Source organism: Hippoglossus hippoglossus, chromosome 12 (assembly GCF_009819705.1).
Source record: "Hippoglossus hippoglossus isolate fHipHip1 chromosome 12, fHipHip1.pri, whole genome shotgun sequence".
In the NCBI taxonomy this organism is placed as follows: Eukaryota; Metazoa; Chordata; class Actinopteri; order Pleuronectiformes; family Pleuronectidae; genus Hippoglossus; species Hippoglossus hippoglossus.
The window spans coordinates 5,212,334-5,226,506 of NC_047162.1; the positions used below are offsets into that span (position 1 = coordinate 5,212,334).

The 14,173-nt window shown below is 42.9% G+C and overlaps 1 protein-coding gene across 1 annotated transcript in view; it reads left to right on the forward strand.

Moving 5' to 3' along the window:
• Positions 1–13,011, forward strand: part of mast4 (microtubule associated serine/threonine kinase family member 4) — a 90,308-nt gene extending 77,297 nt beyond the window's left edge. Inside the window, 12 exon segments of the mRNA XM_034601363.1 lie at positions 404–526; positions 850–959; positions 1,633–1,754; positions 2,367–2,581; positions 3,443–3,643; positions 4,077–4,303; positions 4,679–4,801; positions 5,818–5,954; positions 6,581–6,765; positions 6,868–7,053; positions 7,056–7,087; positions 7,089–13,011. Coding sequence (XP_034457254.1) covers positions 404–526; positions 850–959; positions 1,633–1,754; positions 2,367–2,581; positions 3,443–3,643; positions 4,077–4,303; positions 4,679–4,801; positions 5,818–5,954; positions 6,581–6,765; positions 6,868–7,053; positions 7,056–7,087; positions 7,089–10,601 — 5,174 coding nt within the window. The 3' untranslated portion in view covers positions 10,602–13,011.
• Positions 13,012–14,173: the final 1,162 nt, after the last annotated feature.

A 14,173-nucleotide genomic window follows, 5' to 3' on the forward strand; every position in this document is an offset into this window, starting at 1 on the left:
CAGGCAAAGTGTAAATCTGCAGACTATAAAAGTGGCCATGACCCGGGACAAAAGCTTTTAATCAGAGGGATGCATGTAGCCTGTGCACCATGCAGACAGCTGGACCTCCGTGTTCATCTACATCCCCCCTCGCCTGGCTGCCATTCACAAAGGCTCCCGCTATTCCACCAAAGGTCACAGGCAGGAAATTGTACTGCATAATTTATGGTCATGACATCGGTTTTGGCCTGCAGCCACGAGGGAAAAGGAAAACATAGCATAAGCATTTCTTCACCTCCTGTGTCCAACTGACAGAGTTCAATGTCAGTGCCCAGTGTTGTGTGTGTTTTCTTTCCTCACAAGCAAAATATGTCCTGAAAATTACATTAAAACTAGTAATAAATTGTATTTTTAACTTCTGCAGGTGGAGCTGCTGAAGTAAAGCAGCATCATTTTTTCTACAACCTGGACTGGAACGGGCTGCTGAGGCAGAAGGCTGAGTTCATCCCTCAGCTGGAGTCTGAAGATGACACCAGCTATTTTGACAGTGAGTTATCTCACAAATCAGAAAAGAGAAAGAACAAACACATTTTCTCAGAATCCTTTCAGGCAAGGTTTTGTCAATTTGTCAAGTTATTTTTGATTCACCCAACAAATAAATACAATTCATATCATGCCTGTCTAAGACACGCAGTGACTTTACTAAAAGCCTGAAAAGAAAGGGGGTGAAAATTGAGTAAAAAAGCCTGAAGTTCAACGTCCTTAAATTCTATTTTCCTCTGCATAAATCACCTCCTGGCACTTAAAATAACCTGTAATAACTGAGTGCATGAAAAAAGATATGAAATCTAAACTTCCCATCATTCCCAGCTCGCTCTGAGAGATACCATCATCTGGAGACAGAGGAAGAGGATACAAACGATGAAGACTTCAATGTGGAGCTGCGACAGTTCTCCTCCTGCTCTCACAGATTCTCGAAGGTGTGTCTAGTCTGACATTAACACGTTTGCATCATCATTACTGCCAAAGACATTAGTGATGTATATGAGTCATTGCCCTCATCTGCCTTGACCCTTTTCTCGTGGGTGAGAAAACATGAGCAATTGGTATTTCGTATGCAAATTCATGTCTCCCAGCTTCCCCTTTACCCCTACAGTATTAAGCGTAGATTTCGGCTTTGCATATATTTTCCACTCGCAAATCAGATTTTTTTTTCTTCTTTCCCCCTCTCTGATGTGGAACACAATGCACAATACAGTCATACAAGCCTGGAGTCTTTGTGCTGCATTGCAGTATGCTCCCCTCTCACATCAAAACAAAGCATTAGAGCGTGTCTCAAAAAGCAGCATCTCAGAGGAAGTGAACCTTCTCCTCAGCTGCACCTGAACTCCATGTCTGTAGGACATGATAAAGTCTCCATTTACACAGACAGTGCAGTGTTTCTGGTCACCCCTCAAATGCAAATGTTAACAGCCGTGGTCACGATTACTATTTCATTATGCATACAGGATAACTACATTTACCAGTCATATTCGTAACTTATTCTAAACCGGACAGTATGTTTCCAACCATCTGCGTATAGATATATGTGTATGTGCTGCATTTATCACTTGCATGTACTAACTTGAGTCATTATTTCTGTGCGGTTGTCAGGTTTACAGCAGCCTGGATTTGTCTCGTGGGCACCTGGAGGAAAAAGGAGAGACGGAGGAGAAGAAGAGTGAGAGCCCACTGACTGTGGACTCTCCCAGCTGGACGCCAGACTTTGCTGAAATGTATGTTCACCTCCATCAAGATTCATGTTAGAATCCATAAACAACATACAGTGTGCAGTTATAACAATGCATTAGTGCAGGAGTACAATTTTACTGTTGTAAGCAGGGAAGGTGGAGCAAATTTTAATTATGTTATATACAGGTAGGTAGTTCTGTGAAGTGGCCAAGCCCCAGCAGATACATCTGAGTTCTGTTGTCATGAATAATGTGGAGAGAATGTGGTCTGGTGTGATTGGATCGCTAGCCGATCTGAGTGCGTTCACACCTGTACTTAGATCTCTCCACTTGTGATCGGATCACAAAAACCACATGTTAATACCAGGTGCGTACGGGGCCTTGTTGTTGACGGTTCACAGCTGGAAAGTATCGTCAAACAACACAATCTTTCTGCAGCAGAGATCATTAAATATTAACAAATAACCTTTTCTTCCCTAAACCACATTAAAATGCTTAGAGGTCCACTAATATCAAAAAGTATAACTACCTTCAATCAAGCAGGAATTATGTAAAGTTATTAAACAGTTAAGAGATTGTTTAAGTTAACAAATTTTCATTCTTACAAAGTATGAGGATCTTTTCATCTCATGAGAATCCTGTCTCTCTTTTGTTCAGGCCCTCGTTGTCCCACTCGACAGACACAGACAATATGAATCAGGGCCCCCGCTCCACCTTGCTGCCAAAGTTTGCCATCTCCGCTGAGAGCGAAGGAGATGAGACCTCAGGCATTGGTGACCCCAGCAAGACCTCCTTCTCCATCGGAGAGCTGCCACAAGATGAGCCTGATGTTACAACCCCAGGCAGCACCCACAGTGGAGCCACGCTCTCTGGTACGAAATGACAATGTTTGGAAATCCGCAATATATTTCTCTGGGATTTTGTACATGTGCATAGTTTCATATGAAAAATCAATAAGTTGTAAGGTGCCTGGGAAAACAAAGCACTAGGTATCTGTTTTTTATTGTCCTGTAGAGTCGGCTTGGCAACAACAAACTGATTATGATGATAATTATTTGTTGAGGATGACTGAATGGGCTTATTCTGTTACAACTGCGGACTAGTATTGATATATTACACTTTGAAAAATACGCTTTTCTTGCTTTCTCACTGACACTTGGAAGAAGAGGTCCTTGTTTGCAGGGTCAAATTGAAGCTAGGGCCAATAGCTGATTAGCTTAGCTTACCTCCAGATCCAGGCTATCTTTTCCCTCTCTCCAGTCTTTGTGCTAAGCTGAAACAACTGTAGCTTTATATATATATCAGTCAGATATGAAAGTGGTCAGTCAATCTTCTAAACAATCGCAAGAGAGCAGTGTATTACCAAAATCTAAAAATATTGCTTTAGGAACTAGAATGTCAATCAGCAGAGCACGTACCTCCGCCAAGGCCCAACAGTCGTCTCAAATCCAACCAAGCTGACAAAAATCCATCGTTGAAGAAAGTTTTTTTTTTCAAATTCCCCTGATCTGCATCCGAACTTTTATTAATCTTCTGTGACCCAATCTGCATCCTTCCACCAAGTGTCGTGGTAATCCGTCCAGTACTTCTTGTTTAATCTTCAAACAAACAAACCAACAACAAACAAAGCAGAGATGTAAACAAAACCTCCCTGGTGCTATAATTGATCACTGATTAATGATAGACAAAGAAAAAAAAAGTTGAGTATAGTTTTGTTTGTCTGTAATAATTAGGTAGCTTCTCAGAACATCTGGACCAGCTGACACCCAGAGGTGAAGAGATGATGAGCCCTGACTGTTCCAGTCATACCGCCGCAGACCAGGGTGCTCAGAGCAGCTCCCTGCGGCCGGAGAGCGCTGCAGAAAAGGCCGGAGCTGTGGCTAAAGTCCCGAAGTCTGTGTCAACTGGGACCCTCTCTCTGATGATCCCTGGAGGTAAGTGGAAGAGCGTGCGTGGACATACAGACAGATACGCATACGTTGACTGAAAAATGTTCTCCCATTTATTGAAGCTAAACTGTCAAAGTAGTAAAGATTAGAGAATTACAATAAGAGCAACAGGATGAAAGAGATGAAGGCAGACCACAGATCTGTGTGAAATTGGCCCAACATGAATCCTGCTGTGAGTTCCATTTTACAGAGTGGCTGTGAGCTATTTGCAGAGTGCAAGCTGCTGACAAGGGGAGTAAACAGGCAGGGTAGGAGCAAGAGGCCTCGCTGGGAGAGAGAAAATCCCATTAGTGTCACCCACAGCAGGAGTAGAATGAACCCGGCTCATGAGCTTTATAGCAACACCTCACTGCTGACTCGAGGGCATTGATTAAATAAAAGAACCTGCTCAGGCGCTGATCATCTCTTATTCTTCCAGATATCTTCGGGGTGTCTCCGCTGGCCAGCCCCCTGTCCCCTTACTCCCTCTCATCAGACCTGTCCTCACGAGACTCCTCTCCCAGCCGAGACTCCTCCCTCTGTACCACCAACCCACGGCAGCCCATCATCATCCACAGCTCTGGGAAGAAGTTTGGCTTCACGCTGAGGGCAATCCGGGTGTATGCCTGTGACAGTGACATCTACACTGTCTATCACATGGTCTGGGTAAGGCCCACTTTAACCTGTACCGTTAATAGTCTAGTAAACTGTAAGTACCAGGTCACAGTGTATGATATATGATGTCCAGTTTCAGTCTCAATTAATAATCCTTTTACCACCAGAGAGGATTAAGAAACGCATTACATTCAATAAAAGGCTGTGAGACACCAAATTTATATTTGTCAGTCAACAGAACTCTGTGAATCACTTGTAAGTCTATATGGTTTGATGTTTCCTTATCTTGATTTGTTTGGAATAAGTCAGCGGGAATATGAACCAGATCAGAGCCGAAAGTTACATTTATAACTTGTTTTCCATGTTCTAAACAGAACTACAGGGACAAACCGATCATAATAAATGTCTCTTGTCTCTGTCGATCAGAATGTCGAGGACGCTGGACCTGCACATAAAGCAGGACTTAAAGCTGGAGACCTCATTACTCATGTCAACGGAGAACCAGTCCACGGTCTGGTCCACACTGAAGTGGTGGAGCTCCTGCTCAAGGTAAATGAGAACATGTCTTTATCTTTAACCTGCAGTTAGTCTATTATAAATAATACAATAAGTTCATGGCCTGAGATAGAAGGAGTGAATTTTAGTCCAGCGTTAATGGAGCAGTGATGTGACCAACTCTCCAGGATAGGGACCATCTTCCAGGTTCTCTCTGCCACATTTGAATTCAGCAGCCTTCCTCCTCACCATCCTGGAAGAAGATGAACCTTCTTCCAGTGTTACCACCATGTCCTCGTTGTTAAGCTCTTGAGACAGACGGAGACGATGACTGCACAAAGACTGATTTTGTTAATTTTCTCAGACAGTGCTGACTTGCAGTTTTCAATTCCTTGAAACACAAATACCAGAAAAAGTTATTAACTGTAAAACTTTCTGAATAATGACATAAAAGTGTTGAACTGCACGTGCATGAAACTAGAGCTGTGTAACTCATCTCCTTCTGCCTAAGGCCATGAATTTCAACTAATACATTACACCTCAGGTAATAATGATATTCTTCATGGTGCGTGGATGATGAAATTGATAATGTAATTCAGAATTACATTAGGGAACAGTTGAATTATCCAACCTATTAATGTAAGGACCAGTTGCTCATACACTGTCACAATACTGGCTGAGTTTGATGAGAATAATAGATGCTGAAGTTTATGTGGTAAAATTACTGAGTGTAGATTTTCATTTAAAATGTTACAACCAAGTGATCAGTAACTCTTTAGAAAGGGAACAAGGTCAGTAACAAAGTCCAGAATTAACTGGAGTTGTTAGTCTCAAAAACCATCTTTGAACTTCAGGCGATACAATACTTAATATTAATAGATTGACATTTGGGATTGCATATTTACTATACACAATGTAATGCCTATTCTGACTGATATCACAAATTAACAGTTGAGTAGTTTGATCTCAATTTTGATCTTTTAACAACGCATATAAAGCACAGTAATGTGGTTTCATTACTTTGGATATGAAGGGTCCTGTTGATTCACGGCTGTGCCCTTCCTTTTCAGAGTGGTAGTAAAGTGGCCATCTCCACAACCCCCTTCGAGAACACGTCAATAAAAACGGGTCCAGCCCGGAGGAACAGCTACAGAAGCAAGATGGTCAGATGTGCCAAGAAACCCAAGAAGGAGAAAACACCAGAAAGGTACAGAAATCATAAACTCACAGATTCTGATTCTCTGTACAATAGATGTGTGGTTTCAAAATATATACACACAGTGTTGATGTGTAAATGTCCTGAACATGATAGTCTGAAGCTTGGCTAAATTAACTCATATCTCAAATTCATGAGGAAAATGTTGCCGTGCTCAGACTTCTGTAAGCACTGGTACATTGTAGAAAAACTAATTGTTTTAAAGAGGTGAGCAAATTATGTGATCTCAGTGTCTAGATATTTCTTTCCTGTTGGCCTCTAGGGGGCAGATGGACAACACTGAAGGAATCTTGGTGTGTGTGATTAGCCTGTAGGACCCTAACAGGTTGTTTTACTTCTAAAAAATAACTTAAAAGAACCTGGAAATGCAAAGTCCATGCTCTACAAAATTAGAAAATACATAATATATAATAATTATAATAATATATATAAGCACAACTTTATCGATTTTCAGTATTGAATAATAAAAGTACACATTATACTACTTATTAGCTCTACCTAAAGTCCTTTTTAGTAACTGTTATAAGTTGTGGGTTTATTCTTTGATGAAGGTGTTATAAAAAAGGGAATTTTCAGTTTTTCAAAGTGAACTAATTTCTTTTTTCTTTTTGTTCCAGGCGTCGCTCCCTGTTCAGGCGTTTTGCCATGCAGCCCTCTCCTCTCCTGCACACAAGCCGCAGTTTCTCTTCTCTCAACCACTCTCTGTCATCTGGTGAGAGTCTCCCCGGCTCCCCCACCCACAGTATCTCCCCTCGCTCCCCTACCGCTGCCCTCCGCCCCACACCAGATTTCACCCAGTCAGGTGGAGATCTTAGCTTATTGTGATGAGCATGAATATTGTTATTTTTCCATATACTATACTTAATTACTGCTGTCCTCTGTTTTTATCCTTTTAACCCTCCAGGTGGCAACTCCTCCCAGAGCAGCTCTCCCAGCTCCAGCGCTCCAAACTCCCCTGCAGGCTCTGGCCACATTCGTCCCAGCACGCTCCACGGCCTTGGCCCCAAACTGCCGGGTCAGCGGCTCCGTCAGGGGCGCCGCAAGTCTGCTGGTAGCATTCCTCTTTCTCCTTTGGCTCGCACACCTTCACCACCCCCCAGCCGACATCACCTCAGCGCTCACCCTCTCTCCCTTCTCAGTGGACATTCTGTTGCCATTTCCAAGACGAATCAAGCCTTCCCCGCCAAAATACATTCCCCACCAACGATTGTGCGCCACATTGTACGCCCCAAAAGTGCTGAGCCTCCTCGGTCACCCCTGCTAAAACGAGTCCAGTCTGAGGAGAAGCTGTCCCCCTCTTACACAGGAGACAAGAAGCACCTGTGTCCCAGAAAACACAGCCTGGAAGTGACCCAAGAAGAGGTGCAGGATGAGGAGCTGAGGCCTGGGGAGCGGGATTACACCATCCTGCAGAGTGTGGAAGAAACTGCCTGCGAGCCACAAGCAATCAGCCGTGTACGGCCTGTTGAGCAGGGCTGCTTAAAGAGGCCCACCTGCCGCAAGATGGGCTGGCAGGAGTCAGTAGAGGAGCTCGACAAGGACAAACTGAAGTCCAAGATAGTTGTGAAGAGACAGGAGTGGTCGGAGAGGAGGGAGTCGCTACAGAAGCAAGACGCCCTGCGAGAATCTGACTCATCCCCCTTGTGTGGTGATGACAGGGATGAAAGTTTTTTGGTCAGAGTTCAAAACAAATCTCAAAGCAGCCCAGAGTGTGGCCCTCTGGAAGCCAAAGGTGCCAGCACCGCCCTTAAAGACGTTCTGTATAAGAAACTCAACACACGAGTCTCCGAGGGCCTCGCTGAACCATCTGGTGGCTGCAGTGAAAACGAAGGAGGACTCCGAACAACTCTCTGCTCTATTCACCCAGAGTGGCAGCACTGCAGGCAGGGTAAAGACAATATGAAGCCAGACAGACTGGACTTCAAAGCTCCCAATATCGAGTTCACCAGGAAGAGATTGTCATTCGAAGATCGAGAAGATTGCATCTGTCGACTCTCTGCCGGCATCCATGAGAACCTCCACTTTGGCTCCACCAGGTCAAAGAGCCTCCAGCTGGACACAGCCATGTCTCACGAGCACATGAAGGCAGCACTGGGCAGTGTTCACTCCAGCCCTGAAGGCCTCACCCCAAAGCTGTTTTCCGGTAGAGGAGAGAGCGCTGTGGAAAAACTACAGCTCATCTCCTCAGCAGAGTCTCCCCTCCGAAAGACATCGTCTGAATATAAACTCGAAGGGCGCCATGTCTCCTCTCTCAAACCTCTAGAGGGCACCCTCGATATCGGCCTGCTCTCTGGGCCCAGAGTCTCCAAAACAGAAACTTGTTTATCCAAGATGACGGAGAACACAAGCGACTCTGTTTGTGCAAGTCCTCCAATTTGGCTCCAGAGCCCCACTGAGAGACAGTTAACCATCCCCCAGTTGAAAACTGCAGACAAGCTGAAGAGCCCCCTGACATGTTCCCCCAGCCCTGAAGCTGTTTCTTCTCTAAATAGCATAGTTGTCTCCAAAGAGCAATCAAATAATTCACCCTCAGAGGTTAAAACAAGCAGAAGTGATGAGAAAACACATGACAGACACAGTGACTCATTAAAGGCTCCAACCAGCAAAGTGGAGGCCTCAACTTTTACTATTAAACAAGAGAGCAGGGCTGGTATGAAGGCCACTTCATCGCTGGCTCACGAACACAGAGGCCCTCGGCACAGCTCCCACTTCTCCTCCTGTGGAAAAACACCGTCCATACGGGAAGTCAGCAATGAAGATCAGGAGGATGAAGTGGAGCAGCAGGAGGTCACAGCACACACAGCGTCACAAAGTAGTGCCAGCTCCAAGACAGTCGTCTCTTTCACTTCACCAAAGCCAGAGGTAAAAACTTCCCCAGCACCCGCACAAGTGGAGACTCCAGCTGCAGCTGCCAATGATGCATCACCAGTCTCACTGCAACAGACTATTAACTCCGGTGTGGACACAGTTCAGCGTCAGGGCTGCGCGAAACAACCAGATACAACTACACAGCACATGACCTCTGCTTCAATGGTTAATGTACAGAACAAACCAGCATCTGCACACGTTCCTGAGAATTTGCTTTCAAAACTGCAACAGCCGAACATCTGCTCATCAAATCCCGAACCTCAGGTTTCTATCACAACATCTGCATTCACTTCAGGCTCTGTACACGACAAGAAATCCTGCGGTTTGAAACCAGAAGCCCAGGACAGCTGTGAGAGACCCGTTAGTAAGGACACTGTGCAGTCTGTCAAAGTGGTCGCTAATACAGGAAGCTCAGGCTCGAAGAATGAAATCAACAGATGTGCCACGGTTTCAAAAGTGTTGCTTAAGAGAGACGTTGCTGCAGTAAACGCCTCATCACAAAATGTTGCAGAAGTCCCACTGAGCCTGAATAAAAAGGATAACACTGTGTTCGTTGGTCAAAGAGAGAGCAACAGCACGTCACTGCAGAAGAAAGACGATCCTGTACCAGCAAAGATAAAGAACGTGACAGATTCAGAGCAGAGTTCTAAAAACTGTCCAGCTGTAAAAACACTACACAAATCATCTGATTCAGAACTCGGCACCTTTAAGAGAGAGAACACTGTTATCAGTGTGAAAGAAAACAATGTGTTTCTTTCAACCAAACTGAAAAGTTCCGCTTCAGCAACTGCAACTGGGCCACAACCTGCTCCACACGGCGCTGGGAAGACAGAGAGGGAGTCAAAACCACTTGAAGTGAAACCTCACAGTGTAGCTGCTCCTCTCTCACTCGTAAAGGTCAGTCCAAATTCAAAACAGAGACATCTGTCTAAAGAGTCTGCGCTGTCGACTGCAAACGTTCAAATAACCCATGACGCCAAACGGAAAGAAGCCTCGCTGCCGTCCGCCGGAGCTGACGTGAAGCGGGAGGAATCGGTGCAGCTGACGCATTCTTCCACTGTCGCCGACGTGAAGCAAAGAGAGACCCAGCCCAAAAGCTCTGTAGCAACCACAGCTGTTATAGGAAAAGAAAACACTGACTTGAAGCCAAAATCTCTCCCTCAGAAAACTGTCCCTTCATCATCGACTCTTAAGACTTCTCCAGCTCCAGCACAGTTTGTTAAACAAAGTCTTGATTTCAAACATAAAGACCCCTCACCCAAAAAGCAAGCCCCAGTGGTTAAAGACCATCACGACTCAAAACCAAAAGACGTTCACTCCCCTCATGCTGGTCCTCCACATCAGCAGCAGCAGCTCAGGGCGCTGTGGGATGTTTCCTCTCAGCCTCATCCACCTCCTGTGCTGCCAAAACCTGCTGTGAAGAAAGAAACGCCTTCGCCAAGCAGTGGAGCCGCCTCATCCAGGCTCTCCACCTGTTCAGCCCAGGAGACGGTAGCCAAGATATCCAAAGCTGACGTGCTCAAACCAGACAGTCACAAGGGCCTGGACACCAGAACCGCCGCCCCTGACAAACTGGCATCCTCTGGCCGCAAGGAGCAGGCTGAGAGGAAGAAAAAAGAAACGGTTCAAGATGTGGCGTCCGTGCAGAAAAACACAAAACGAGACACATCCAGAGCCGCTCCTGCCGCACAGAAAGACAGTTCAGACAAAGATGGCGGCAGGTGCAAGCAGCAGAAGGAGTCACCACGTAGCTCCGGCAACAAAAAGTAAAGAGCAAGGAGAAAAACAGCAGCTGACGTTATCAGCTCACAGAATCCAGATGTAATAAAATGTTAGAAACGGTTCATACAAACATCATCATGCCTTTTGTTTTTGTTTTTTTTTGTATATTTTTGAGGACCGGGCAAGCTGTTACACGCTGATAAAGAGGTAGATGCGTCTGTGCGTGCACCTGTGTGCATCTTATGAGATATGACAACATATGTAAATGTTTAGGTCTGAATGTCACCGATCATTTCTGGTGTTTTCTGAAGTGAGTAACTTTTAAGCGAATGTTTGGAAGTCGGTGTTCGTCACAGAATGCTTCGTGCAATCAGTCTGTCAGAGGCAATAGAGAGGAGCCTTGGAGGTTATGACATACTGTAGTCAGTGCCATGAATGATTTTGAATTGCACTCTTACTTCGAGACCTGAAGGACCTGATGTTGAAGTCGTTTTAATGCAGTAGACCACGCGATTTTGCTCAGCAGTTAAATAAATGTATCACGTGTCTGTTTGGTCAAACCAGACACTTTTAAAGTTGGGTTTTGAGCCGTGGTACTCGGAGGGAACACCTGTGCTTTTCACCTAAAACTTAAAAAAATTTAAAACACAGAATTATCTCTGAAATCATGAATTAGTGTGGGGGCCTTAGAATTATGGGAAATCAAACGTGCTGTTCTTAGCAAGATGTGGTGTTTATTCACATTCCTCTGACATCTGTACATATAGTTTTGATTTTTATGCAATATGGTGAAAATATATGATAATACTGTAAAACTGGGATACATGGGCTTTCATGATTGTTGTTTGTATCATATGTATAGATTTTTGCAGTGTCATGTTTGTATTTAGAGTATCCGCTTGATAACTAAGCTAACGTGATGTATCTCATCAGAGGCACCCTCCTCCTGACATGTTCCAAAATCCACTTGAAGAGAGATAAGAAAAGGCACGAGGGGGTCACTGGGCTATTTCTAAAAAAAAATGTAGCATTGTTATAAGAAAACTGTGAGGGCTGTCTGCGTTTCCCAGGAATGTCTTTCCCGCTGATGGCGTGGTCGCCGGCTGACAGCAGCTTGTAGAATGACGACTGTGTAAAATATGAAATATTGTGTCTGATAAATGAGACGAACCCGCAGCTCCGCACACGTTCGCCAACGGCCAAAACTGCAGTCTAGTGTTTTGTTTTTCTAAAGTCTCTGGGCATCATCCGTGGTTCCATCCGTGTAGAGTGATATCGGCTCAATCGCGAGTAAGAGCGAGTTCCCAGAGTGCTTCACTGTCGGTGTTTCAAAGAGCTTTGATGTCAGGCTTCAGTCAGTGTTGTTAAAAATGTTGTGTTTGTGTTTCAGACTCTTCGTAATGAGCAGAAGATTTTCTATAAGGAATCCTGATTATTTGCATAGTTCATATCCATGACATACATTTGATGTTAATGTGCAAATACTTGGTACTATACATATAGGCCGTCATATATCAGCATTCACTTTCTGCAATTTACACACGTTTCTGTAGATGCCTTTTACATCACAAACCCTAAAATGACAGCCAGAAAGTAGTCTAGGACACTAAGTATGTAATGCAGTATTTGCTCTGTTGTGCTGGCTATATAATAACAATAACCTTGTCTACTACATATACTCAATGTTGACAAGTCAAAGAGAAAATACTTCATTTAACAGGACACAGAAAATAGTTTATCTGCGTCCGAGAATGACACGTGAGGCGGCAGAGATTTTAATGTTGAAAGAATCTGATGTGTACCTGCATTAGATCTTAGAAATGTATTGCTAATGTTTTGTGAATAAAGAATAAATGCACCTTAATTTTTTGCCAGGCGTCAGTTCAGAAGGTGAGAAAAGAGGAAAATTGGAACTGAAAACTGGTTTATGGATTCCCCACTGAAACGAATCACTGACTTTTATTTGACCAGTTAAACATGCAGGTTTTCTTCATTTTCTGTGATGACTGATATTTAAAATCCTCGAAGCACATTCAATGTTTGTTTACAAAGCATCATGGATGTATATTTTGTATATTGTTGATTTGCCAAATCTCTGTTCTGTGTCACAGATGATGTTGTTTATAGTAGTGTGAGACTTTGCTCCCCTGCCACCACCACCATGTGTAATGAGAACATTTGTTTGTGCCGTAATCAATGTCTTTTTCTTACGTCAGGTTCTTCTTTGTCTGCTCGTCTCCTCGGTTGTCTTTCGTTTTTTTCCTCCTCTGTGCAAAACTAGTATTAGATGAACTCGCTTACATTGGTTTGTCTTTTAGAACATGTGCAATAAAAGTGTTTTGAGTTTTGTATTTTGCTCAAGGAAAGCTCTATGGATGTCATAGATGTTGTATATTAAAACAGATATTTATACTTCTAATGTTGCGTAATACTGAAAATAAAATGGAATTATAAATTATTCTCTCAAATTTTAATTTGTTTATCCTTGCATGTAAAAAAAAAAAAACTTTTCTGGAAAGAACAATGTACTGCTTAATATTTACAAGTATGACAGCAGACAATGTAGTGTACATTTTACAATTAATGAGTTAAAAAAAATAAAACAGGGTACCTTGGTGTCAGTTGGCAAACTGTGACAGAAAGGTTATTACACTGCTTGTAATGACTAAGTATTGATAGTTAAAGATCGCCTGTATCAGAATACTGGACTTAATGCCTGCAAGGCCTGCTACGAGTACATGGAATAATCCAAAACCATTGAAATGCATGCTATTAAAGTTGGATAAGTGAGTTGTACTTGACAAAATAAAGAATTTATGTTCATAAAAAGGTTTTAAATTAGAAAAAAAATTTAAATGTTATTTTGTATGAATATATTGAATAACAAGCAGTGTTCAAATGGTGCCCTTCAGTGTAATTCCATTTACTGTAACTGAAAAAAAAAACTAACTAGGTTTTGATAGCTTAATCAACTTACCTGTGGGTTAGGGTCAAATTATTGGACTCAATTGCCTCTAATCCTAATACGATCACAAACATCTCTACAACCATTGAAAAAGCTGTGTCTGTTTATATTATGTGTCCTTGATTTCCAAATAATTTAGCAAAAACATAAATTGTTTTCAAATTAAAAAAAAAAGAAATGTATATCTGTTGGAATTGGACACAAAACAAACCATTGTTCAAATTGGACACCCAAATGTAATAAATTCCATTTACTGTCAGTGTGTTAGAACATGTGTCATCTGAACAGGCAAATCCAGATATACATTTTAAAATGAGCTTTTAGTAAAAAAATAGCAGATGCTAAGAAAGCAATTACTTAATTTTTCTTTTATTATTCAGTTTTTATGGAATGATGCAAAAAGATGTATACTATATATGTATATGGTGTAGAGGGTATTACCAACAGGGGGCAGTATGTTTCCACTTGTGTGCAAACATCACTGCTTAGATAGGCCCTGTGTTATGCAACATGTAGGCAGCACAGATACAGAGGTCTGATGTGGTGCAACATAGTGAACGGAAATCCTCTGGAGATTAAGGCGAATCTGATAAAGCTGCATATTTAAACTGCCTCTTTCATACAGATTACTAGTTACTAAGTCCAAACAGTAAAA